This window comes from Sturnus vulgaris, chromosome 1 (assembly GCF_052056855.1).
Source record: "Sturnus vulgaris isolate bStuVul1 chromosome 1, bStuVul1.hap1, whole genome shotgun sequence".
NCBI lineage: Eukaryota > Metazoa > Chordata > Aves > Passeriformes > Sturnidae > Sturnus > Sturnus vulgaris.
This window is the reverse complement of record NC_142243.1, coordinates 23,173,663-23,198,534: the sequence shown is the minus strand read 5'-3', so window position 1 is coordinate 23,198,534 and position 24,872 is coordinate 23,173,663. Positions and strand designations below refer to the sequence as shown.

Here is a 24,872-nt window from a genome sequence, read left to right as displayed (position 1 = left end):
TGGGAACAGTTTTGAACATTTTTTCCCCTTAGCTCGTCTGTTAACAAAAAAGCTTGAATTCACACATGCATCTCTGGTTTGGACTTAAGATCTTAGCTGGGAAAGACTGTACTGGAATGATTAACTGGTCTGTAATAAGGTGATTTCAGCCTTGGTTGAAAGTTACACCTTTCACATCTGTGAGACAGTAGGACACTGAAATCATTGACTTCAAGAGTGCCAAGACCCTCTCACAGTATATAGTATTTATTGCCAAAAAGGACTGAAACTAGCAAAGATTTAACATTGACAAGCTCAGTTTTAAGTTAAAAGCTGATTGATTAGTCAATCTTTTATGGGGGGTGGGAGGAGAGTCATGTGTCTTTGATACTTTCAAATTTGTAAATTTGTGGATTGTTAATAAAGTTCAGTCATACCTATGTATAAACCTTTATATCTGTATCTATATATGACAGTTCAAACAGTTGTTCAAGAACAACTTCTCATGGAAGTAGCTCTTTCCTCAGCCCTCCTGAAAACAAGCATTTTTATGCTGGGATTTCATTTCACAAGAGTAAGAGCATTGAGCCTACTGTTCATGAAAGTTTATGTGAAAGTTGTATTTTGGATAGACTTCCTGACAGCAGAGAATGAAAGGAACTAGCACGGAGCAGCTGTGCCAATTAACAGCATGAGCCTCCCCAGATGCCTTGCTCTATACTCAGCAGGATGATTTATTTGAAGGCACAGTACATACTTATTAAATTGTAGCAAGTTTCAACACAACAAGTTAAAATTTATGGAAAGGCTAAAAACATCACCAATGAAGAATGTAGTTCTGGACTTTTTCCCTTTCATGATAATATATTTTGAACCAAAACAGCAAAACACTGCTGGAACTTATAACTGGCATCCCAAGTGCACCTGAAGAGTTGTCACTCCTGCAGAATGAGACTCTGCCCCTTGCCCATATCTAGGATGAAAGGAGTGAGGACTAATGGTACAAAACTAAGTGTGCACTGCCTGCTAAGACAATTTTCCACAAGTGTCTGCTTGCTACAATTCCTTGTGCTTCTGAAACTGCATGGAGGGGATTCTAACATGTTGAATGGATCTGATAATTAATTTATGTAGGATTTGTGCAGTTTTAATGTATACTACATTTAAATAATTCAGAATGCTTTCCCTGAAAGGAAACACAATTTTGTATTTGCCACAATTGATTACATTTTGTTGAAGATGCTGTTAGTGGTGCGTAATGAAAACTGAGTAAATTCTAGGGAACTCTGTATTGAAGAGGAACATTCCTACTCCTACATTAAAAAGAAAAAAAAGGAATTGCTCAATAGACTCAGAGAATTTTCTGACTTTTATGAGCAGGAAGGCTATAGATATTAAGTGATTATCTAGGGGTTGGTTTTCTAACACATAAGTTCTGAAGAACCTCTTCTCTTACTAAATGCAGCATCAATTGCTATTACAATGTCTAAGCTGTAAAGGGTAAAACTTGCAGAACTGACAAAAATATGGGATTGTGGGATGTGGTGATTGAAATTGAAAGAGAGAAAGCAAGCTCCCTTTAATGATGGAAACTCTTGAAATCCTGAAAACTCTTAGTATTGACGAAAACTCTTGAACTGAGAACACACTTTTTCTCCAGAGGAACTTATCCATGCAGAGTTTTTACATAGAGTACTATAAGATTAGTGGGGTGTCCTTAGCAAATGGTTCTGATTTGAGGTACTGCAGGATGCTTTTGGTGCCAGCAGAACTTTCTTGCCATTGCTGAAACTCTCCATTCACTTTTGTGGGGCTGAAAAAAGAGGCTCTGGAAAGGCCCTTTTGGACATTTTGTTGCTAACATGAGGTATTTTTCAAGACCATAACTGAATTTGTTTGTGCAGTATTTCAAAGCATTAATGTAAAAAGATATACAGAAATATTATTGGGAGACATAAAAACTCAATTTCTCCTAAAAGTTGTCACTCAGAGGACATTTTCACTCTTGGAGAACATTCTAGGGAGCTAGTACATTCAGTCCATATAAAGGAAGCAGAAGCTGCTATTGTTTGAAGGTTCATGTCAGTATTACACTGAAGTGGTCTCAGGTTCCTTCAGGTTAATGGAAAAATTGATTCTCTATCATCAGAAGCAAGGATGGGAGGACGGTACTTGCTTATGGAATAGCACTAAGATTTATTGTATGTTCATTGGTAGAAACATTTTCTGGTTTGTTTCCATGGGGTTTGTTTCTTTCTGAGCTTCCCATCCATTGTAAATAACCTCTTCCCAAGACGTTCTGTTTTCTGGCTTTTGTGGTTGTTTCATTAGGTCTGGTTTGGTTTTTTTTTCCCTTCTTCTTTTCATTCATATGGGGAAAGAAATAAAATCAGAACCATCTTTCTTTAAGAATTATGATGTTTGCAATCAAGCAGACAATTTAGGATGTCCTTGTATCATGGTTTTAATTGAAGAATTGATGAGCTTGTCTGATGTCTGTACTTTGGCTGACCCTTTTTCATTTTCCAAAAACATAAGGAACAATACACTACAATAGTCATAAATTGTCAGTCTGATAATGTCAAGGAAAAATATGCCAAATCTTTTTTACTTTTGTTGATGCTGTTTACTGTTGTTATGTCCTTTTCTAGGAAGTGCTGAAGATCAGCAAGCTGAGGGATGTTTTTAAAACTATCTTTTATTCCTTTTTAAGCGAGTATCCATCTTAAAACTCAGTAGAAGATAACAGAAAGAAAAAGTGCTGAACCTGAAGTGAAAGTGAATGATTGGAGTGATCCTGCAAACAGCATAGCTATGTGTGAAGGAAATGGTTCTTTGTGGCCCCATTTAAACTCCAGCTTCTTTGATGTGATTCTAGAAAAATTCAGAAAGAGCTAAACATTGCTGGCTTTCTACACTACAATAGAGAATGTGCCGTGTTTCAATTATATAACTATCCAGACACAAAAATCCTTGTTCCAATATCCCTTTTCTCCTCTGTCCCCTCAGAACAGAACATCACAACACTCCATGTTTTGCACCTAACAGAGCCAATAACAACTACTGGATTATAAATCTTTACAGTGCCCCAAAATACTACAATATTTGTGTGTGCATATGAGGTTATTTAGTCCATGGACAGAGGACAGTACAGATATATAACATTCCTTACTAATGTCTGCCACACTCTTGGTGCCATGTGGGACTTTTTAATTAGTCCCTGGAATAGCAGTGACTGTGAGTTTATGTAGATGCAGGTAATTTTCCAGTACTAACCAGCAGAAAAGATGTCCTTTTCCACAGTCTACTGCAGGGGCTTTTAGCATAGGGAAGCTAAGTGTATCTGATCCTGTTGAATTTGACCCTTGTCTTGTTAGCCTTACTGCTCTTTCACAGCCAGGTATAGGACACCATTTAATAGCGGGATTATTTTCAACAAAGGCCTGTAGGGGAAAAGAAAGAAAGAAAAAAAGCAAAATATTGTACCACATAAGATCAAATTTCATCCTTTATATAAAACAATCTGTATTCATAATTCTCCTTTGAAAGAACAAAGGCAAAAACTATAAGGACAGTCTTGTAGCTACAAGGACACTTTTAAATATAGTTCTAGAAAGGGAATAATTTAATTTCCACTTGTGTTTTTTTAGTAATAACAATACTTCAGACTTACACTAAGAATGAAATTACTTACATTCCAAACAAAATGTTCAATCTTTGCAAGTTAATTCCTTTGTGATGTGGCTTACAGTAAACTTTTACTATATACACACTGGCAATACACTCATTAACAGAACTGTTTCTTTCAGCTGGAAAGAATGAAAACCTTACTGATTAAACAAAAATTCCACAATAAACCAGAAATCAGAACTAGACTAGCTCAGTAATTTATTTCCCATTTTTACTGGCTAATGTAACAGGCCTTCTTCTGTAAAAACTGTATCTAATAAATGGGGAGAAAAAAGGAATTTCCACTACTTTGCTTCAACTTATTCTGATCACCAGTCACTTGAAATAAAATCTGCAGAAGATGAGTCAGATCTGGTAATTTAATTTGCATCTTACTGTGCATTAAATAGACTTGTTGCAGACAAAATACTGTACTGTAAATGAAAAAATATTTCTCTACCTCTGCCCTGCCACCACTGATAAAGTAGCATATTTCTCAAGACTAGTTCATTACTACACTAGTATAAAAGAAGAAAGTTGAATTAAAAGATTGTTTTTAAAAACTAATTGCAATGATGGAAACAAACACATTAAAAAACCCAGGAAAACAAAATTAAGTTTTCCCTGCTCCTCTACCCATATACAGCAATCATGTCAAGCATTGTACTAGGAAGTTTTTTAAAAGGAAACAGATACTATTTCTGAATGTAGTAAAAATAATCTGAAAACTTAAAATTTCAGATTGCAAACACCAACTACTCTGACTGATTAAAAGCTTCATATCACCTGTTACAAAAATGATTTTGATCAAATTATTTTATTAATACTGCACTAGGCAACATATAATGGAAATATGGCATTTCTACTTAAGGAATACATAAAATGTTCTTTCTTTTTTTTCCTCTGTGGTACAGCAGACATTGGTATTATGCTATATAAGAGCCAATACATATTTTTTTAATTAATTTCTACTTGGAAAGTTACAGATATATTGCAGCATTTCATACAGAAGCTTTAAGTTCCTTTTTATAAAATGGCATAGAGTTCAAGAGTACAAGAACAGTTTGATAATTTACCTTAATGTCAAATTGAAGGTATCTCTTGTCCATCTCCTTGGAAACCACACTTTCTATGATGTCTACAGGCACAAGCTGGAAACAATCATATGCTGGGCAAAAAATGTTGTGAGCTTCACCCTCCTGAATTTTCAGATTCAAAAATCTGCCAGAATTTTGCCAGTCAGTATTTGTGAATAAAAAGTAAAAGTTAAAAGGCTGTTGAGTACCTTACAGTATGTTCACAGGTATTCACAATGATTACTTTTTAAATAGAGAATAAGAACTATCCCCTTCTGCTCAGAAGAGCTACAAATGTGATGAGCAGCATAATTAAAAAAAATAATAGTCATGGTTGAAATGTGAGCATCATCAGCAATATTTAGCCCTATATTTGTGGTTTCCATCCTTACCGTTTATCAGACAGGTCTGCAGTGTTTAATTAAACTGAGCATTACTTCTACCTTAAATCAAAACCAGAATATGTAAGTGTAATTCATCTAGGAAATAATTATTTTAATAAGCAACTAATTTCTACAACTGTGCTAATAAAACTAGGTCTGTTTTTGCACACGAATGTCTAAATGGTGACCTTATTAGTCCCTGACCACCAGAACACAAGACAGAATAAGCTCAAAAATCTGCTGAAAGCTGGACTTTAACAGTTGTTTAATTTCAAAGCTGTAACAGGCTTATTAATCTGACATCAAGGATTATCCCATTGTAACTTTAATCATTTAAAGGATAGGCAGTTATTCTAAGGTAGTCACTTGAGATCCTTTAATAGTTAAGGCAGAGATACCTGCCAATTCATCCCATTTTAGATTTGTATCTTAGAGTTGGGTAACTCAGTTCTGGCTGTGCTCCAAGTGACTTAGGAATGACTGGCTCAGAAAGCTGCATTCCAGCCTCCATGTGCCACTGAACTGTGGCTCTGAGCCTGTGGCTCTGAGCTGGGCCCTGTGTCCTGCACAAAGGACACACAGTCCAGCAGCCAAATCAGAAGCACCACATCAAACCAGCAATCTCTTGGTAACTCCTACATCCTGCCCAGGGATTTGCAAGGCAGGAGAAGCATGACTAACAATTTTCTTGCCACTGAAAAGAACTGCCTTTGGAAAGCTCATATGGAAAAGGAAGGGCTCTTCCTTAGCACCAGGTTCATAGAAATGGGGCTGATCTGCAGTAGGAATAGCTGTGCTGAAATGGTGCTGTAACAAGACACTACAGGGCTAGAGATCAAGTAGTACAATCTCCTGAATGGGGACACAGATGAATACAAAACACTGCATACAGATATAATTATTCCTAGGAAATATGATTAATATTTATACTACCATAATTATCCACATCTGAGTTTTTCACCAGCATGACTACTCTGACCTATGCAGTAGCAAGAGCATTAGATTAATAGAACTTCTAAGTGAAATCTACCCCAGTTATTAACCCTCAGCATAACCAAAGAATTTTAATTGCTTTTCTGATTGGAAATGGATGCACAATGCCTAAGTTTAGTCTGCTAAACTCAGAGATGGAATTAAGCATGTGCTTAACTTAGAAACTGTAAACCCCAATGCTGCCAACACCACACACACACACACACAGAACAAATCAAGAGTAGGCTTATCTAATTACACACAAGCTTAAAACATTTGATTAAGAATTTTTCTTAGTCAGAACCAAAACAAATATTACATAAGCCTAAATTAGTTGGTAACTGTTGTTTGAGTGACAACTAAAATATTCAATAGGTTCAAACCAGCAACTCTTTGAAACCCAAACAGTACTTTAACATTAGCTGTTTATGGGCTCTGTCCTTTCCTCTTCAACACAGCAAGTATGAAAGTTTCTCAGGTGATAGAGAAGTACATATACTCACGCCTCCCAGCAGGCTCTGCAGAAGTCATGTCCACAAGGCATATCCACTGGGTCTTCAAACACAGAAATATTACACATACAAATGTCACACTGTAAATGACAAAAATGCTTCCGATTAAGAAACACCCTAAAACTTTTTATATTGTTAGCTGAATCTCAGAAAAAATTTAAAGAAGGGCTCAGTAGGGGAAAAGTCTAACTATCTAGCAAAAAAAAAAAAGTTATTTAGGCTATAGGAATGGGAAAGATTTGGTATCTTTGTTTCTAACACTCCCTATCCAGAGAGCATATTTTGGGCTGCTTTTTGCAGCATCCTTGAGCTCAGGAAGTGCTTCACCCTGCAGAGTGCTGGCAACTCAGAATTAGACTTCTAAGGGCAAAAGGGAGCTGTGTTTTTCATCAGCCTCACAGACAGCCAGAAATTAATTTGGAGATGACAGAGGCAACAGGAAATGTTTAGTATCTCACACTGTCAGGTCTAAATCAAGGTGGAGCAGTTTGTGTAGCAGCAGAAAATACTTTAAGTAGTAATATACATATATATATTATTTTTTAAAAAAGATTTTGAAGTTTTTGATCAAAATGAAGAATAAGTTAAACTGCAAATACTCCAACAGAAGATATAATTGCTGAATTTTACAGAAGTAGGTACTACAGAAAAAAATAACACTGAATAATGAGACCCTTACTCTGAAACAGTTAAAGAGTAGGGATGAAAACACTCACTGCTTATGGTTATGTGTGGAAATAAGTATAAATGCTCTTCAAGAAATACAAAAGGATTTTTCTTTTCATTGAAACAAATACACTGTGAAAATGTATTTCAGCTTTCAATGCGTTAGGTATTATATACACACAGGACATTCTCAGAAGGTTAGCCTGTGGTATGCCACTTTAAAAGCACTTACATTACAGCCAAAACATAATCAAACAAAAAAAATGGCCTTTAAAGTGCAAAACTCAGTGAAGATATGTATTGTTCCTTCAGTCATTTAACCATATTGTCCTGTCAAAGTTAAATATTTTAGAGATTGACAATGCATTAAAAATAATCTCTATTAAATTTATATGAGCTGTAAATTTTATTTCAAATATATCTTTAAAGTAAGGAATTTAATGAATCCCTGAGTTCAAAACATCAAATAAAAACATTTACTTGAACTGTTTATAAAACAGGATGCAAATACAAAACATGTAAAAAGGAGCTTTATACCTCGTGGCTTTATTTTATCTACTCTTTTAGTTTTCATTTTCCTGGTAAAATGAGATTTGATAGTTCAGATAAGATTCTTAAACCAACAGGAACACTAAATGTGTAACTCTGAACTTGGATTGAGACACACTAGATCTATAATGGCAATCATTATCCAAACCTACATTCCTGCCTTATGGACCATTAATGAAAAACAAAACACACAATGTTAAACTGAGGACATATAATCCCCTGTCCAACATTTTAATTAGGAATTATTCACAGACAATATTTACTGCTAATGTAAATAAATGTACAATAACAATACCTTCTATATAGCTTCTTTTACAGCATTCTACAATTAAAGAAATAAAATATTTCTATGCAGGAATGCAAGATCTTAATTTTGAGATTAAGGAACAATCTATATGAAAGACTGCATGTAGTATTCTAAAAAAAATGCTTAGATCATGGAGCAATAGTTTTATAATGCTGCAGCTGTGGATTATTAAAAAGAGAACTCTGTCTTCTGAAAGAGCCACACTGATTTTAATGAAAGGCGCTTTCATATTTCAAATTTGCAATAGCTTTGTAAACTGCTTGAAGCAGCCCACACATAGTAAAAGTAATTATAAGCTTACAGTACACTAGTGGGCTGACATTTCAAAATGCAGACAAAGACAATTTTGTTTTCTAAAGAAAAAATTTTCAAAAGGCAGGGTTCACAGAACTGCATACATTCGGGGAAACGGATACAATGGAAGTGAACATCTTGATAGGGATGAGATGAAAAGTTCAAAAGAGCCAAATGCACTGATGTGACTGTAGCTGTCTAAAATGAGAGTTTGTGAGTGACAGCCAAGGTTAAAACAAAATGGTTTATATATGCCAGGATGACCAACTGTTTCATCGTATAGAGTGTTTAAGGTGTCAACTTCTCTGTTCACCACTTTTGGAAAGAGAAACACTTTGTATTTTCACAAAGGTATTTTTGGCAGCTCCCCTGTCTACACAGGTGCACTACGTTTAGAAAAACCAGCTGTTTTGCCCTGCTGGTTGAAGATCCATGTATAAATTTACCACAGCTGTCTCCATGTCTCCTGGTGAGGGGCTGATTTCATCAGGGGAAGTGACAGAGGAGCGAGTGGTGCGCGGAGTTCGCGGAGAAGGGAGCGTGTCCCACGCGTTGTATCCGCTCGGAGGCGGCGTCGGCATCTGAACCCCGGAACGCTGGCAGCAATTCTCAGGGTTACACATCCAGGCTTCAAGTAACTTCTCCCTGTCCCAGTCTTCAAGAAATACAGATACAGGAAATTATGTACCTGACAATGTTTAAAATATATTTGCAACTGCATCCTCAAAAGAACACAAAAAATCCCAACCAATCAACCAAAAAATAAAATAAAGTGTGATTGAATGGAACTTTAGGCATTACATTTCAGAGAACGCATTCCAAGATAATATGTAATGCAATTCATTTTTATAAATAATTGCACCACAAGAATTTCCTTTCCCTGCAATGTGTCTTAACATTATTTTTGTTATTTATTTACAGCAATTGTAGTAGCTAGAAGACTCAACTGAAAACTAGAACCACATTGACTTTCACAGACACAGAAAATATAAACAGCCCTCACACCACTGAATTTTCATTATTTTTTCTTTCTATGAAAAAAGTAATTCTTTAATATGGATTCAATTTTATCTCTTGTGTTTTTTGGTTTGGTTTTTTTTTTAATGAAGCTAGGAAATACAGGAAGAGGACTAAGATCTAACTGGATTACAAGAAAATTTGTGACTTAGTGAGTTTCCAGTCTTTATATATATGCATATAAATGATGTGTTTCTGGGGGAAAAAAAATCCACCTGAGTGCAATGAAAATTTCATATATTCTCACTACATTTTATTCTAGAATTAAGTGTTAGTGAATGTTTTTCTTTTATTCATAAGTAACACTGTCCATTTATATAAAAAAAACCTAGTGAAACAAAATACAATATCTTAAAACTAAATCAAATCTTTCTTCACAATTGTTTGAAATGCATTCTGTTTTCTGATTCCTACGATTAATACTAAAGATATTTTCAGAACAGCAGTTAGCAAAAATACTTAAAAGTTCTCATTTAAATATAAATCTATCAAATTTCTACACAGATTCAATCTCATAAATGATGAGAAATTTCCCAATTTTTCCTACTGCTTTAAATAACTATTTTAAAGTTTGGGGATTTTTTTAAAGTGCTGGGTACTCCCAAAGAAACATCAATGCTATTAACCAAAAGATGGTTTATTTTTATTAAATTTTATTTTTATAAGGAAAACAGTTTTGCTATACTGTATTAGTGCTGGGAAAGAAAGGTATGTGTTCTAAGCACTGAACTTAGTAAAAGTTTTGCCCCTGTCAAAAAACTTCTTCGAGCTGAAGACAATTTATTGATCAGGTCCTCACTTATCTAAGCTATAACATATCAGAGGCTAGTTTAATTTCATCAGTTTAAAGATATGGACCCTGAACATATTTACACTTCAAAAATTACATATTTTATTGGCATTTTAAATATTACCCTGAGTTTATTACCTTCCAGAGAGCGGCTGACTTTTTAAAGATAAAATTTGCTAGAAATTTTCTTGACCTTCTTTGTTGCACTGTATCTTAGCAATTAGCAAGGGTTAAGACATGTCACTAAATGGATCCACTGTGTTCTCTTTACTAACTTATGAATTCTAGTAAAACACAAGGTAGTTATATTTGTTGAATTGCCTGAATTTTTTATCCTGAAATCCATTGCTGTATAATGAACTAGAAGAGAAACAATGTTGAAAGAAAAAGCTTATAGAAAAACTGTAAAGTTATCTGCTATCATGACAGCCATAATAACATTTTTTTTAATCTTGGCTTTAATTCTACATACTTCTGTCTCTCAATTAAAAGAAAAAAAAGGAAAATACTCTTAATGTCAGTGTCAATAAATTGATATATTTGTACAATAAATCATTTGATGCCAATTCTCTAAACCTCTGTAAATACCTGAGTTATTTCCTTTCCTAAGCTGAATCAATACAGCTACAGGCAAAGTGGCTGACTTTCTCATGACTTGCTAATTGTCCGTGCTTCTTTCAGTGCACTGGCCAATTGCATTAAGTTACCAGAACATCACTAAGGCAACATCAGTAGAATGACCTTTCCAACACAGACTGATTTCTTCTCAATTTTCAGTTCCTGCTTGCTAGATGCTGGCAGACATTTCTCCACAATTTACATCAACCTCGCTGATTTTCAGCTAATTGAAGACTGAGCTGAGAGTTTGAACAGTATTGCCACAGTTTTCCTCTTCAAAATATCTGCACAGGTTATGAAGCCTACTTAGTCAAGTAATTTTTATAATTTTTAGCCTTACTGCAACTATTCTGGGAATACAACATAGCATTCAAATATTGCACATATTATAAATACAATATAAGAATTTAAAAATCAACATAGAAAATATATATGCAAAGACTGTGCCTTAAATACCATCATACTGGCACGAGTTCATGTTTACTTAATTCAATGTTAAAAGGAATACAAATACCAGCTATGGAAAATAATGTAAAAGAGATGAGTTTCAGGTACTATAACTCCTCATGAAAGTGTAACAAAAGCTGTGGGTTTAAAATAATGTCTTTCTATTTCAATTTTACCTCTCCCATTGACTTTAACAAGGAGCCCACAAAAATAATAGAGTATGAAAGCTTAATCCAGCAACACAGTGATGAGCATGCAAACCATTAATTGCCTGATTAGTTCCTTTGGCATAAAATAACAATGCAGATGCTTCAGTAAGCATAAGTTTTGAATAACTGAATCAAAGCCTAAAGCTTACACTGAGTTTCAGACATACTTTTGTCAGGAGAAAATACACTGAATTCAGAATTTAGTATGTCCCCTTTCTGACAACCCCAGTTTAACTTGAACAAGAATACAGACTTAGTGAAAATAAACTAGTTACAGATATGCACATGGAAAAGCATACCCTGTATTAAAAGTGTAACTATAAAAAAATCCTCCAAAGGACATACACTCATATAATTTAAACCCCAAGGCAATTTCAAACCACTTATTACAATGGTCAGATTACCTTTATTGCAAGAAAAAATAAATTTAAAAACGTTGATCCAGTTTTGTACACAAATACATAGCAGCAGGAAACTAATGGTCTGACAAAAATAGGTTTGATGAATTTGACTTTTTTGACTTAGAAAAACACGGAGACACTCCTGTGTCTCTCACCAAAATAGGGTGGTTCTGTTTTTCCACACTGCTTAAGTTAAACTATCTTCCATTTTAATTCCTAGTTTGAATCTCTCTTCTATCAGCTTCCCTGCCTGCCTCAATGTTTTTTGACATACTGCAGCTGTACTTCTTTCAAAGTACTGTGTGCTGTTTCCTGTTATTAAGCATTAGTTCTCTTTTACTTGGAAGTAAAGTGCAAACAAAACTCATTTTGAATTAGCTGAAAGCAGTTTCTTTAGATTTTAAGGTTTGGGATTACCATGTGCCCGAAGAAGAGCCTCTGCGGTAAAGAGCGGGGCTTGAAGCATGTCAGCAGATTCCACGATCAGCATATCCTTAAGCCTTCGCAGGTCTTGAAGTCTTAGCCCCTCATATGGCTTTAGGAAGAAGAAAGATCATTTATGTCTAATATTTTCAAGTTAGTCTCCAATACAATATTAAAAATAAAGCATTCAAAGCACTCTTACTGATCACCATCTCAACTGTGAGGCAGTATGGGACAAAACTTACTCACAGTGCAAACCAATGACCATGCAAAGCTATATGGAAACATTGTTATTTTGCAATATTTATAGTATGATTTTTGTAAACGTCAAAGTCTAAAAGCATTTCTTGCAGGTATAATGGAGAACTCCCTAAAGTTCTCCATTATAGCAGGAATATCATCTTCAAATGATAAACTACCTAACACTAACTCTCTCTCTCCCAAAAAAACCTGGATTTTCACAGAATCTAGATGAGCTCTGATTCAGTGATTAGGCCTCAGGTATTGTGGAATAGATATGAGAATGAATGACTAGATTTGAACTAAGGCTCAAGAGAAGAGCTGGACAAAGGACAGGTTATCAAACATAGCATATAGATTCTCTGACACTATGCATTAATTGAGACTCGTTAACTCTGAATTGGTCTGGAGGAAGATACATTGAGACATTAGACAACGAGAAGTTTGTGAGCAGAATCCAGTCTCTGGATCTTCTGAGGCAATATCCACCCTTTCAGATGCTAAGTCAGTCCTGAATAGGACAAATGACATACACAATTAGATGTTCATAGAAACACTGTGAGGGTTGAGGTTGGAAGGGACCTTCAAATGTCATTTGTTCCAACCTTCCTCCTCAATCAGGGTCACTTAGAGCCAGCTGCCCAGGACCACGTTCAGATGGCTTTTGGACATCTCCAAGGCTGGGGATATATTGTACATGGAGATATCACAACTCTTTTTGAGAAACAATGGCCAACTCTCATAGCCCTATAGAGAGCAGATCATCCAGCTGCCTTCCTGCTCTGGAGATCCATCCCCTTATTACAGCATTAAAACAGGTCAAATCAGAAAGATAAAAAGAAGTAATTTTAGGATTCTGAATTGGCTCCAACAAAGAGAGCAGAGATACACACATATGTTTGCAGACTCCTTTTTAAAACTAAGAATGGAAGACTATGACATCAAATAACGTATTTATGAGTGTTGCACAGAGAAAATACCCCGTAGGTAGGAAGAGAAAAAATAAAAAGTAGGAAAGTCTATAAAGAGAATGGATACAGAAAGGATATGTAAAAATCACTCTTCTTACATGCACTGGTTTTATTTATTTATTTAAAGGGTAGCTAACAAAACATTTAAAGCATTTGACAGAAAGTGTTACATGCTCAGAACTAATCAGGAACCTGGCCACCAAATGGCAATTGTCTCCAGCAATTTGGAGATGGAAGGACACAGCAGCAGTGGTGACAGATAACGACAATTAAGACTATGCATCATTATTTACTATCAATATTTTGCTTTAATGTAGACCACAGTTCCAGGACTCTCCAGTGATAGGTTACAAGGACACAAATGTATGCATACATACATAGCCAGACAGCAAAACACTGGTTCTGTCCTCAAAAGGTTACAATCCAAGTAAAGGTCTGCTGTCTCTTTAAGGACAACAAGCAGAAAGTAGAAGTGATGGGGAGAATGGATACCCTGAGTTTCTAAACGATTTTGGTTTTTTTAGACACCTACTCTAAAAATTTGCTTCCCCTACTCCAGACATCATAATTAACTCCACAATGCATCTAAAATCATAACTGACTCACACAAGGACGTCTCCTGTTACCTAATCAGTGAAATAAACAGGTGCTTCTCCATACTAGAAACTTTGTCATCAGCAAGAGTAATGCTCCACAGATCTGCATTGGGCCTTTGTTCTTTATGAGAAAGCAAGCAAAGCAGAAGAGAAATGACTTGTGAGTGTCCTGACCTGTATCTTGATTGCTCAAGTTCAGGCAGTTTCTGTATGTCCTTCCAGTGCTGATCATGCATGACTCAGTAAAGGACAATCTGAACGTTAATGGCTTGTACTGAAATAAATCTGGGCCACTTGGATTAAGAGCACACTGGAATTTGATTGACCTTCTTAACTTATTACAAAAGAGATAATTAAAAAAAAAACATTTTAGAGAGACAGGGACAGAAACAACTGTGTGCCAGAATGATTATAATTGTGCTGTATGTACAGCAAAAAAATAGAAGCAAAATGGTCATGACTGAATCTGAACTCCATTTTGTATTGCAATTGTAAAGCAATCAGCTGTGTCAGCACAACACTACTCAATTCTTGAAGATCATACACATCATAAGAAAAAATATCTTTTCTGTTAAACTTGAAACATATAAGCATATACTTTAAGACCTGGTATTTTATCCTGAAATGCAGATATGTTCAGAATTATACTTAACTGATTGGTTCTAGGTCAAACACTGGCAAATATCTCTCCTTGAGTAACAGACTACTATATTATCTCAGCTGGAGCACTCCACAACACAGCAGAGAGTTCTGGATCTTCAGTTTTTAAGAAACCTAGTTTTATCTTTTTAAGTAATGAGCAAAATATTCCCTAAGAATGTGTTTGAAACATCAGACATTTGTTTCATAAACTAACATATGAGTCCACAGAAGAAGCTGAAAGAAAAGAAGTTTTAGACTGGCACCATCAAGAAGGTTGATCTGGAAATTCCAGAGTGAAGATTTTATACAATGGGAACCTTAAAAATGTTGATGTGTACAAGACAGTCCTGTAGAGATTTCTGAAGATACAGTCTTTAGTTATGAGGATGTACATCCAGTATGTAATATCACAGAGGTCTGTTTTTAACTACTTGGGACACTGAAGACTTATCTCTGCAATGCCATGTGCTGTAAATAATTTTGATTACAGTTTATGATGCTCTGAGACCTCTTTTAATGGTCATTTATGGAGGTACTCTATTGATACTTGCTGTGAAAAAGACATTGTTCAGTATTAGCATCATTTAACCATATAATGATTTTGAGATACACTATTACAATTACTACTTCAATGCATTGCTGAGCTTCTCACTACAGATTCCAATACTTCTGTATTCTCAAGAGCCCTTCTTCGAAATTATTTTCATCTCCAGTTTTTACTACTAACATTTAGATATCATGATACTTTTTTTTTTCTCCAGAAAGTACTTTTAGTATGTAAGTTGATTATTTTAACAGTTCATTTCAAACTATTATTACTGTCTTCTCTTTTAAAGCACTATTAAAATGGACAGGGGCAAAGTAACTCTTTGGTACAGTGATGACTATAATAATGACATATAATAAAATGGTGTCAAAACACTTCATGTAAACATCCTTCTTTATGGGTGGATAGAGTTCTACAGTTAATGGAGTAATAAATTTAAAATTTATTTATACTCCATTTAACTCATTCAAGTAAAATTATATGCACTATATGTATATTGAGACTACATATATCTTAACTAAATGTAGTCCCCTTCTCTCTTTTCACTTCATAAACCATTTGCTATCCATAGAGATAAAATAAATTTGAAAAATTTAAGATAACTCTTTGTACTTATGGTATTTATATTACTTATATATTTATATGACATCAATTCAGGAATTGAAAAACATCATTCCAATTATTATACACTCAGTAAATCTGTGACACACTCACTAGCAGTGTATTTCTTCAGTATTCAGTGGCACACATGTAAAAGGAATGAAGAAATTACATATTTTGCAACTGCATAAAGTATTTCACTAGGTCTGACTGAGAGCCATAATTGTTCTGGACGATCTGCTCTGAGGTACTGCTCATTCCCAAGTGTTTCTTATGTAAATTTAAAACATTACACGATTTGATTGAAAGGAAGGACCCTTTCAGTCTGAGGACTCCCAGGGACACATCACCAAGACAAATTTGCTCTCATGCTACAGCAACCAGCAATGTAAAAGACTGTGCAAAAGAACAACCAAAATCTATAAAAGCAGCTTAGGAACTTACTGTCATATTATTTAGTGTATCTTCAATTAGATTTAAAAGACAGACTTAGATTTTATATAACAAAGATTTTTTGAGATTATTCAACAAAGTAAGAGCAAAGAATCAAGAAAAAAAGGTTTGTGTTCTGCAAATATGGCAGGCTTGGAAGGGGAGTTATTGGGTACTATCATACGAGATACTACTCTGCACATCTTAAACACTGGAGTTAAGCCCATTTGGCTGTTTTGCCTGGGAAGAAATCCTATTCACGGTTTTCAAATGTTTTATCTTTTCCTGTAACCTTCATTCAAAAGATGCAGTTCTTTTGAAAATGCATTTCTTAGCGTTCAAAGTTTTTTAATTATTCATGAATGAATATTTTCTCTTTTGGAAGGATGTTGAATGGCAACAATTACAAGCTGAATACTAGGCTAAACAAGTATTTTGTAAACTCTATCCCTCAGTGTTTAATAATATATAAAAATGAAACTAAGAGGAAAGAAGTAGTTGAGTGACAATTTTGATGAAGCATCTGTACTCTGGGGCTTTTGACAGAGGCATCACCATAGCCAGTGATAAGTGCAGCTGTCACTGCCCATCCCAGACATTTGTATACCGACCTGGAGGATGAGGACATGCAGTCATTTGGATTGCAGCTCAGTGCAATTCTTTCTAAGGTTGTTATTTCAACTTGTTTTGGCCACTCCGAGGGCTAAGATTGAAAGATTAACTTCTCCTGGCTACATGCTCTTAGCATCTCCCTTGTGCCAGCACTTGTCCTCTTAGAGATAAACAAGATGTTAGAGAAATGATCCCACTGGAAACTCATAAAGAAAGAGGGGAAAAACCAGCAGGGAGCACATGAAGACAGAACTGCTCTATGTAAATCCCCAAGGTCATCAACTGGTGTACCAAATTCCAGGCTGACATATTTTGGCTTGTGAACACTTGGAACACATGGGAAAGCTGCCCTGGTATGTGAGATGGACAACTGTACAGTCTCTTGTAACTATCAAGCCTTCAAGCTGGTTTTGTTCAGCATCCATGTTAAACAGGCATGAGACATCTTGTCTTGCAGAGAAGCCTATTCGAATGGCTCTTGATTTGTCCCACCCATATCTGCAGGTTTCTCATGCTCTTACCTGTGCTGGTGTATATGCCAGCAAACTCCTGGTGTAAATATGATGATAACAATTATTCAACTTAAATAATACAGTTACGTATTACTACTCTTTAAAGCCTTTTCTTCTTTTAAGCCAAAACATTGCTATGATCCAGCTGAAAATATAACCTTCTGAATAGTTCTACTTGCATAACCAAAGGAGTGGTAAACTTTAATTGTAGCAAGAAACGACTGCACCCTTTTAAAGTGTTTTTGCCAAGAGAGAAAATATAATTTCAAACTATCTTCTTACAATTTGGATGCCTCACATAGAAATATTAAGAGAAATTGAAATGAGTTAATTACATTTGCTATTTCAATGTACAAAGTATATTAAACCTCATCTCTAAACGTCTCATCTAGGAATAAACTATCTAATTAAGGCTGTTTATATTTGAATTTATCCAAGAAAAATGGTCAAAAAATTAAATGGACTACAAGGACTACTACAAGGACTTTCTTACTCTCAAATAAAAGTTACCATGAGTGGCATTTTTCAGGGGAGCAGTTAATGTGATCTAAGCCTACTTATGTATTTTCTTTTAAACATCATTAGGCTATAAGTGGCCCAAGCTAGTAAAAGGCCAAGCCATGCTATTTCTGAAGGGAGTAACCATAGAGAAATCTATTGTCCTTTAATTTAAACAGAATTAAGTTGCAATATTTACTGAATAATATAATTTATCTATGAATTTTTATTTAGAATTTTAGTTAACTAAAATTTGATCACGAATGGGGAGGGAACTTGAATCATTTTGGTCAAATTATCTCTATGGAATCACATTCGTCTGTAAGGTATAACAGAATTCAAGCCAATCTTTTGTCAGTGAATTGTCTCTTTCAAAAATTTACCTGGAAGTAATACCACTTGTTATTACCTGTTTTTCATATAAACTGTGGTATGCACTAGCTTCAGGCATCAAGTTATAAAACAAAGTAAATACACTTATGTTGAAGTCCTGCACTAGTCAGTTTTGAGTGTTTTTTGTAACATTCAATCCAGTCTCAGCCCAGGAAGATCCACTAGAAAAGTTTCCCTACTCCACAGATTTTCTCGTTTTCAGAATTTCTTTTGTCCTAATTTTTGAGACAAAAAGGCATCTTAAGAAATAAAAAAACATAAATTAAATAATGTTTGGTTTAGAGAAACTGTTTCCAAGCTTACTGGCCTCACTGTACCTCCTCCAGCCTCACAGCCCACAAGACAGTCCACATAATTCAGATATGAATAAAATTTCTGTTTACTTTTGACAATGTATTTGTTATGTTCTCAGAGCTTAACTTGAAAATTACAAAGAGCTGTGCTAAAACTGTTTACAAAAACAAAGTACAGTACCTACTGAAATACTTGCAGACTCGTGTTACAATGTAACTGCTACACATACAAATGTGTAAAATACTTCAGATTTAAAGTATCCTCTGACCTCTTTTTTGTCCAAAGCAGCATACTCAGCTTCAATGCTTTCAGCTTCAGGATCACGTGAAAATACCATTCGAGATTCCAGGTTGAGAGCCAGCTCTTTGTGGTGCTGTTTCTCTGCACAGTCACATGGGGTATCTTTATTTTCATTTTCTGCAAACAAATCTCCACCATGTTTTACTAGAAGCTGAAAAGTAAAATGGCAAAGTGAGCAGTTATTAATTAGCAACTCTAATAATACCCTAAAGAAAATACATGTGAGTTAAGAAGAAAACAAAAAGTCCCCAAGAAAAACAGAATAATTATATACAACAACAATAATAATGGTCTTTAGAAACAAGGATAATTTATTGTTATTAAATAAATAACTGCTTGCTTTCATGCACAATCATACCTATATCCACAGTAATTCCACAGAACCACAAAATTCTAAGAAATACATTACAAGGTAACGCTGCACAATATACATGTTAGGTTTTAAAGAAAAAAATTATCTGATTTACTGATATGGTCAGTGTCCCATAGAAAAGGAGGGGTCTGAGGCCCTCAAGCATGTGTCATGATGGAGCTAAAAAAACCTTTAAATATTCTTTCTACAGGGGTACAACGCCACCATTTTACACTTGTGCTGACAGAAAATAGGAGATATGAGAGCATATTGATTCACAGGGAGCACAAAATACTACTGGCAGCTCTACTTTGTTTTTAAGGACATGAAAAAAATGAAATAAAATAATACTAATTGTAGCAATTCTAATATGGTCAGTATTGTGTCATTCCATCAACCTTGTCTCTTGCCAGCAACCCTCCCAAAATGCAGTCTCTAACTATTAAACCCATGTGCTGCTCTCCTTAACTTGCTAACTTGGTCTCCTGCTATAAACTGACCTGATATAAGCAAGGACAGCATATGCCACAGATTTTAAAGGCCCAGGTGGGCCTGTAAACCATTCTGTTGAATTATTATGACACCTTTATATCATTACTAAAATGATTCATCTTGTTTCTAAATAAAGTCTATAAATATTATCTTGCCTTCAGATCATGATGACTGTAACAACACTATCCAGGGTATTTCAAAATTCAGGTTCTAATTTTTATATTTCTAAAAAAACCCTAAATTTCTCTTAAATTATCTGTTCTTCATATGTCTTTTAGATCATGATCAGAAACTCCTTAATTTTTTCTTCAGTTGAAGAGAAAATTTCCTTCATCTGTCACTGCAGAATACAGAATGTCTTTTACAAACCTGGATTCATTCTTGTAGATTGGGAAACGTTTCCCACATTCTCCATAATAAAAAAAAAAAAAAGCAAATCCAAGAATACCACAAACCAGTGCAACAAACAAGATTTAGATGAGAACATATTAGTCTCATTGAGTATTTGATCTTCATAGCAGAGTATCAGGCAGAAATACAGATGATACTGGGACAATTACCAAGATACACAGCCAACTTTAACCTTTGTTCTATCTAAACTTCTTAACATTGCCAAAACTTTGTTAACCTGAGTATCATATTCCTTCTGTTCATTTTAACCTCTAGGAGAAATTTAACTGAGGCAACTAAGACACCTTCTGAGGAAAAAGAACAATAAATGTATTTGAAAGAACATTACACAGACTTATGAAGCTCAAAATCTAATCCACAAGATAAGGAATATGAAAAGCAACAAGTTTTTAATAATGATACCATATTTCTCTGGAGGCACTGTTAAAAAGTCTTGTGTTGCTTGATTAATTGAGTTTAATAATCTAAACAATCATACTAGCAATTTAAACAATTGCAAAAATACCATTTAAAATGCTAAATATACTGTGATAGCGTGGAATGCATCTGCATAAAATCAAATCTGTTCAGCATGAAAGTTATTATTCAGTAGTTTGAGGTAAGCACATAATTTTACCCAAACTATCTTTAGCAATGAGTTCCACACAGCTGTTCTGCTCAGAGGAAAAAATCTAACACATGTGAATGGAGCAGTATGAAGACTGCACATTTGACTATCAACTCTGAACAAGTCAACCAGCAGGTACTTCACCCAAAAGAATCTATATTTGGGGTTTCCTTTTCTTATTTGGGTGTGGTGGGGATAGGCAAAGATAGAGAACTGGGGTTTTCCTGAAAAGTGGTGGAAAGTGAAGGACACGATAAAGAGGAATGCTGCTCTGAAGTGAGAGTAACCATTACAAAAAATGGACAAAAGGCACTCCTGGGGTTCTAAGAGACCATCAGTTTTCTGGAGAGAGGGAGGACAACTTGAGGACTAGAATTAGCTTTTTTATCTCTTGTTTGTTGTTAAGAATTGTAATCCTCAAATACTTCTAGGGACAAAAAGAAAATTATTAAATTCCTTCACTGATCTCTCGGTTGCAGGCTCAGTGAAGGCATACAGTGTTCCTGTCCATAAACCTGTTCCTATTGAAGGAGTTAGAAGGACTACAGACCACAGCCTGGAGGATTTAGGATATCTCAGATGCAAGGTCCTCTATCCCATGGTAGGGCACATAAAGAAGTTTGAACTTAGGGGTGTACACTATGTTTCTCCTGCAGAAACCATGACTAGTTAGGACTACATAACTCTGGCAAATAGCAATCCATGTGGATCAGACTGTAAATTCTTCTTCAAAGACAAACTGAAAGTTAATTAGAGTCAGAAATGGTTTACTCAATTATAATATGTATTGTCAAGATAATATAACTCAGTTTATATAATTAAATGGGGAACTAGCAGTCTAGTAACTGGATTTATCTAATGAATCACATTACAGACACTGAGAATACAACGATAATTTGGAAAGTACAAACCATGAACTTTTATGATGAGTTTAAAACAAACTGACTTTAGTCTGCATTTAAAAGCTGCAGCCCAGCTTCAGAACCACAATTCACTCTGCAACAGCCGTGATTCTTTCTGACATTACAGTCTGCTGGGATCTTACTGCATGAACTCATTTGCTTCACACTCTTGAAATGGACACTTTTTAAACTGTTGTGTCTATCTCCAACACCACTGTATAGCGCCATGTAGGGACATGAAGGCAGAAACAGGCAGAAGACTCCTTACTCAATCCCTTTTAAATCTGAAGCTTGTAAATACCAGATACTGAAATTTGTTGGAAACTTGTTAATAAAATTTTTTTCTGTTTACCATTTCTATACCAGAAACAACCTTTCTTATGTCAAATCATTTTATGTGCGTGTTTTTCACCAAATTTTTCAGAGGTCATTCAATGTTAATTGCTATCTCCTGTTTTCTCATATGACATGGACATTTGTCCTCTATTGTATAATAATGTAAACAAAAATATGTTTAAAAGCAAATGTCTCATCTTGAGGAAGGCTAAAGAGAACACCTGCAAGTGAAATGCCTATAGGCAGAATTTATAAGGAAGTTGGATCAAATAAGTGGCACTAAAATGAGAGAACAAGGGTAACTTACATACAGTCCTTTGCAAATAGTTTCTTTATCAAATCTGAAAGAAATAAACTTGACAATCCAAATAAAAGCAGTAGTAACACAGACCTTTGAGACAGTCTGATATTTGTTTACAAATAAAACACATCACAAGAGGCTCTAAATCAATCTTATAACCAGGCTCTAAATCAATCTTATAACCATGATTTATTTTGGATGAAAAAAAGAGCTAGACAACACCTATATGTCATTCAGTTACCATGTATATAGTTATAGTTAGCTGGGTCTGAGTATACTTCAGCTAGCAAAGACTGCATGGGGACTTGCCTTTCTGGTGAAAATCAGTAAGCATGTAAATAATTGCTTAGCACATGTTGAAGACAAACTGCTGGTATGGAGCTTGAGGGGCTGTAACAACATGAGGCAGAAGAAAGAGTAAGCATAGGGGCAAGATTCAGGCTGTGTTTCTGGAGGTTAAGTATCAGCATCCAATAGCAGCATCCCCTTCACTTCTCTCAGTACTGAGCAGGGAACCAGAGAGGTGGAAGCTTGAATAATAGCATAGAAAATGGAATCAGAAGATCAGTTTTCATTCATTCGAAGCTAAAAAAACTAAGAATCTGTATGCTAACAGAATGACAGAAGGGTTGGATATTGGAAATAAAAAGACACTATCTGAACTTCTATAGAAAAGACTAATGAAAAACCAGAAGGTAAAGAAGAATATCCCGTGCAAGGGGGTGCATAGATGAGGCTGGGGAACTGAAATTACAAACTTTAAATGAGAATTCTCAGACAATATCTATGAACTTGGCAAAATACAATCAGCAAACATAATGTAAGAATCGTAGAGAAGGTGATGCTAGATATCTTTTTTAAAATAAACCCCAAATAAACTGATAAATAAATAAACACATTAATTCTCAAGAAATACGAGTGGAATACAATTCTGTAATTAAAAAAACCCAAAACTTTGGTGAACAACCTGACTAAAACCATAACAATAAAGGTAACATGGCTACTAAGAATAAAAGTGCTGCCAGGAAGAAAACACAAAATAAAGGGAACTTCTGTCACTGCATCTCCCAAGTATATTTAGAAAATATATAAGCTAATAAATGACTCTTTAATTAAAATTTCAGACTACAAAGTTTACTGGATAATAGACAAAACACATGAGAGGAGAAGCAACTCCTGACTACCCAGAGTAGTCTAAGACATAACTCAAAATGTTACTATCAAAAAACCACTCATTAACAATTCCAAAGGATTCATTAAACTTGCAGAAGCAGTAAAAAGACAAGAAATCCACTGCCCACTTTTAAAAAGCAGTACTAAGTAAGTCAAGAAATCCACTGCCTACTTTCAAAAAGTGATACTAAGTAAGTGTGGAAAAAAATTCCAGAAACATCAGAACAATCTGTGAAGAGAGACAAACAAGACAGAATCATATGCAAAATAAGAAGCTGAAGTTGTCTCCAGATGAAGAATATGTAAAGAACAAAGTCTGGGAAAGGTAAATGTAAAATAACAATAAAGAAGACTCTGACACTTTTTTTGAGCTCTATACCATGTGCATAAAAACACAGAAAAAATAATTTTAAAACATCACACAGTAAATCTTTCAATGTTTTTGTAAAATTGGGTGCTGGACAAAGTGTAAAAGCAGTCTTATATAACATATGGCAGAAAATTGGTATGAACAGTTGGACTCTCTGTGGAAGTACCACACAAACTTTATGAAGAAAATCTTTCAAATTGAAATCTCTGCAAAAGAGGTTCTAGAAAAAATCAATAAATCAAATACTAATATAAACAGTCAGCATCAGATGGTACTTATATTAATCAATTCTAATGAAACTCAAATATGAAACTTCTGAACTATTTACTATAATATGCAGCTTACTGATTAAATCTGTCATGGTACAAAATTAGAAGATAGTAAAAGTAACAACAATACTAAAACCAGCTCCAGAGAACATCAGAAAAGACCATCAGGTTTATACTGCAGAGAGAGGTCACCAGTGAAGTCCCAGAGGTTCTGGGAAAACTGATCGTTTAACATATGAAGTTGTTTTGTAGAAGAGAAGGTGAAAAAAGAGGTGATAAACTTTGCTGATGATACTAAGTTACGGACCATAGTTTGAATACACATGAAATTATGAACAGAAGAAAAAAAAGTAGATTTCACATACAAATGCTGAACTGTGAAGTAATTCTTGCCATTGAAAATACAAATTTTGATGTTAAAATAGACTTACAAAGATGTTAGCTGTTTTTGAAAATGTTAGATGTCTGCTTGTGTTCTTTATATTAAATTACCAGCATAATTAAATTCTAGTTCTCATTACTCGGCATAGTTTAAAAATAAATCTGAGGCAAGATCTTCAAAAGTCATTCTCAATTACTCATTACTATCCACTACTTTCCCAAACATTAAAAAAGCTGGACATTGTAAATTAAAGACATCAAATCTGTTCTTGAAACATGAACAGCATTTCCAGTTTCAGCTGCACAGCAAAATAAAAAGGGCTCCAATT

The 24,872-nt window shown here is 34.9% G+C and overlaps 1 protein-coding gene across 5 annotated transcripts in view; it reads right to left on the bottom strand.

The window, feature by feature from the left end:
- The window catches only part of ANKIB1 (ankyrin repeat and IBR domain containing 1), an 88,442-nt gene that overhangs the window by 17,366 nt on the left and 46,204 nt on the right, over positions 1-24,872 (bottom strand). For all 5 annotated transcript variants that reach the window (XM_014875620.2, XM_014875623.2, XM_014875621.2 and 2 more), the window contains exons 4-9: positions 18,918-19,100; positions 12,307-12,424; positions 8,854-9,062; positions 6,583-6,671; positions 4,725-4,869; positions 3,256-3,422 (exon numbers count right to left, since the gene is read on the bottom strand). In XM_014875620.2, the coding sequence (XP_014731106.1) occupies positions 3,256-3,422; positions 4,725-4,869; positions 6,583-6,671; positions 8,854-9,062; positions 12,307-12,424; positions 18,918-19,100 (911 nt within the window). The remainder of the gene's footprint in view (positions 1-3,255; positions 3,423-4,724; positions 4,870-6,582; positions 6,672-8,853; positions 9,063-12,306; positions 12,425-18,917; positions 19,101-24,872) is intronic.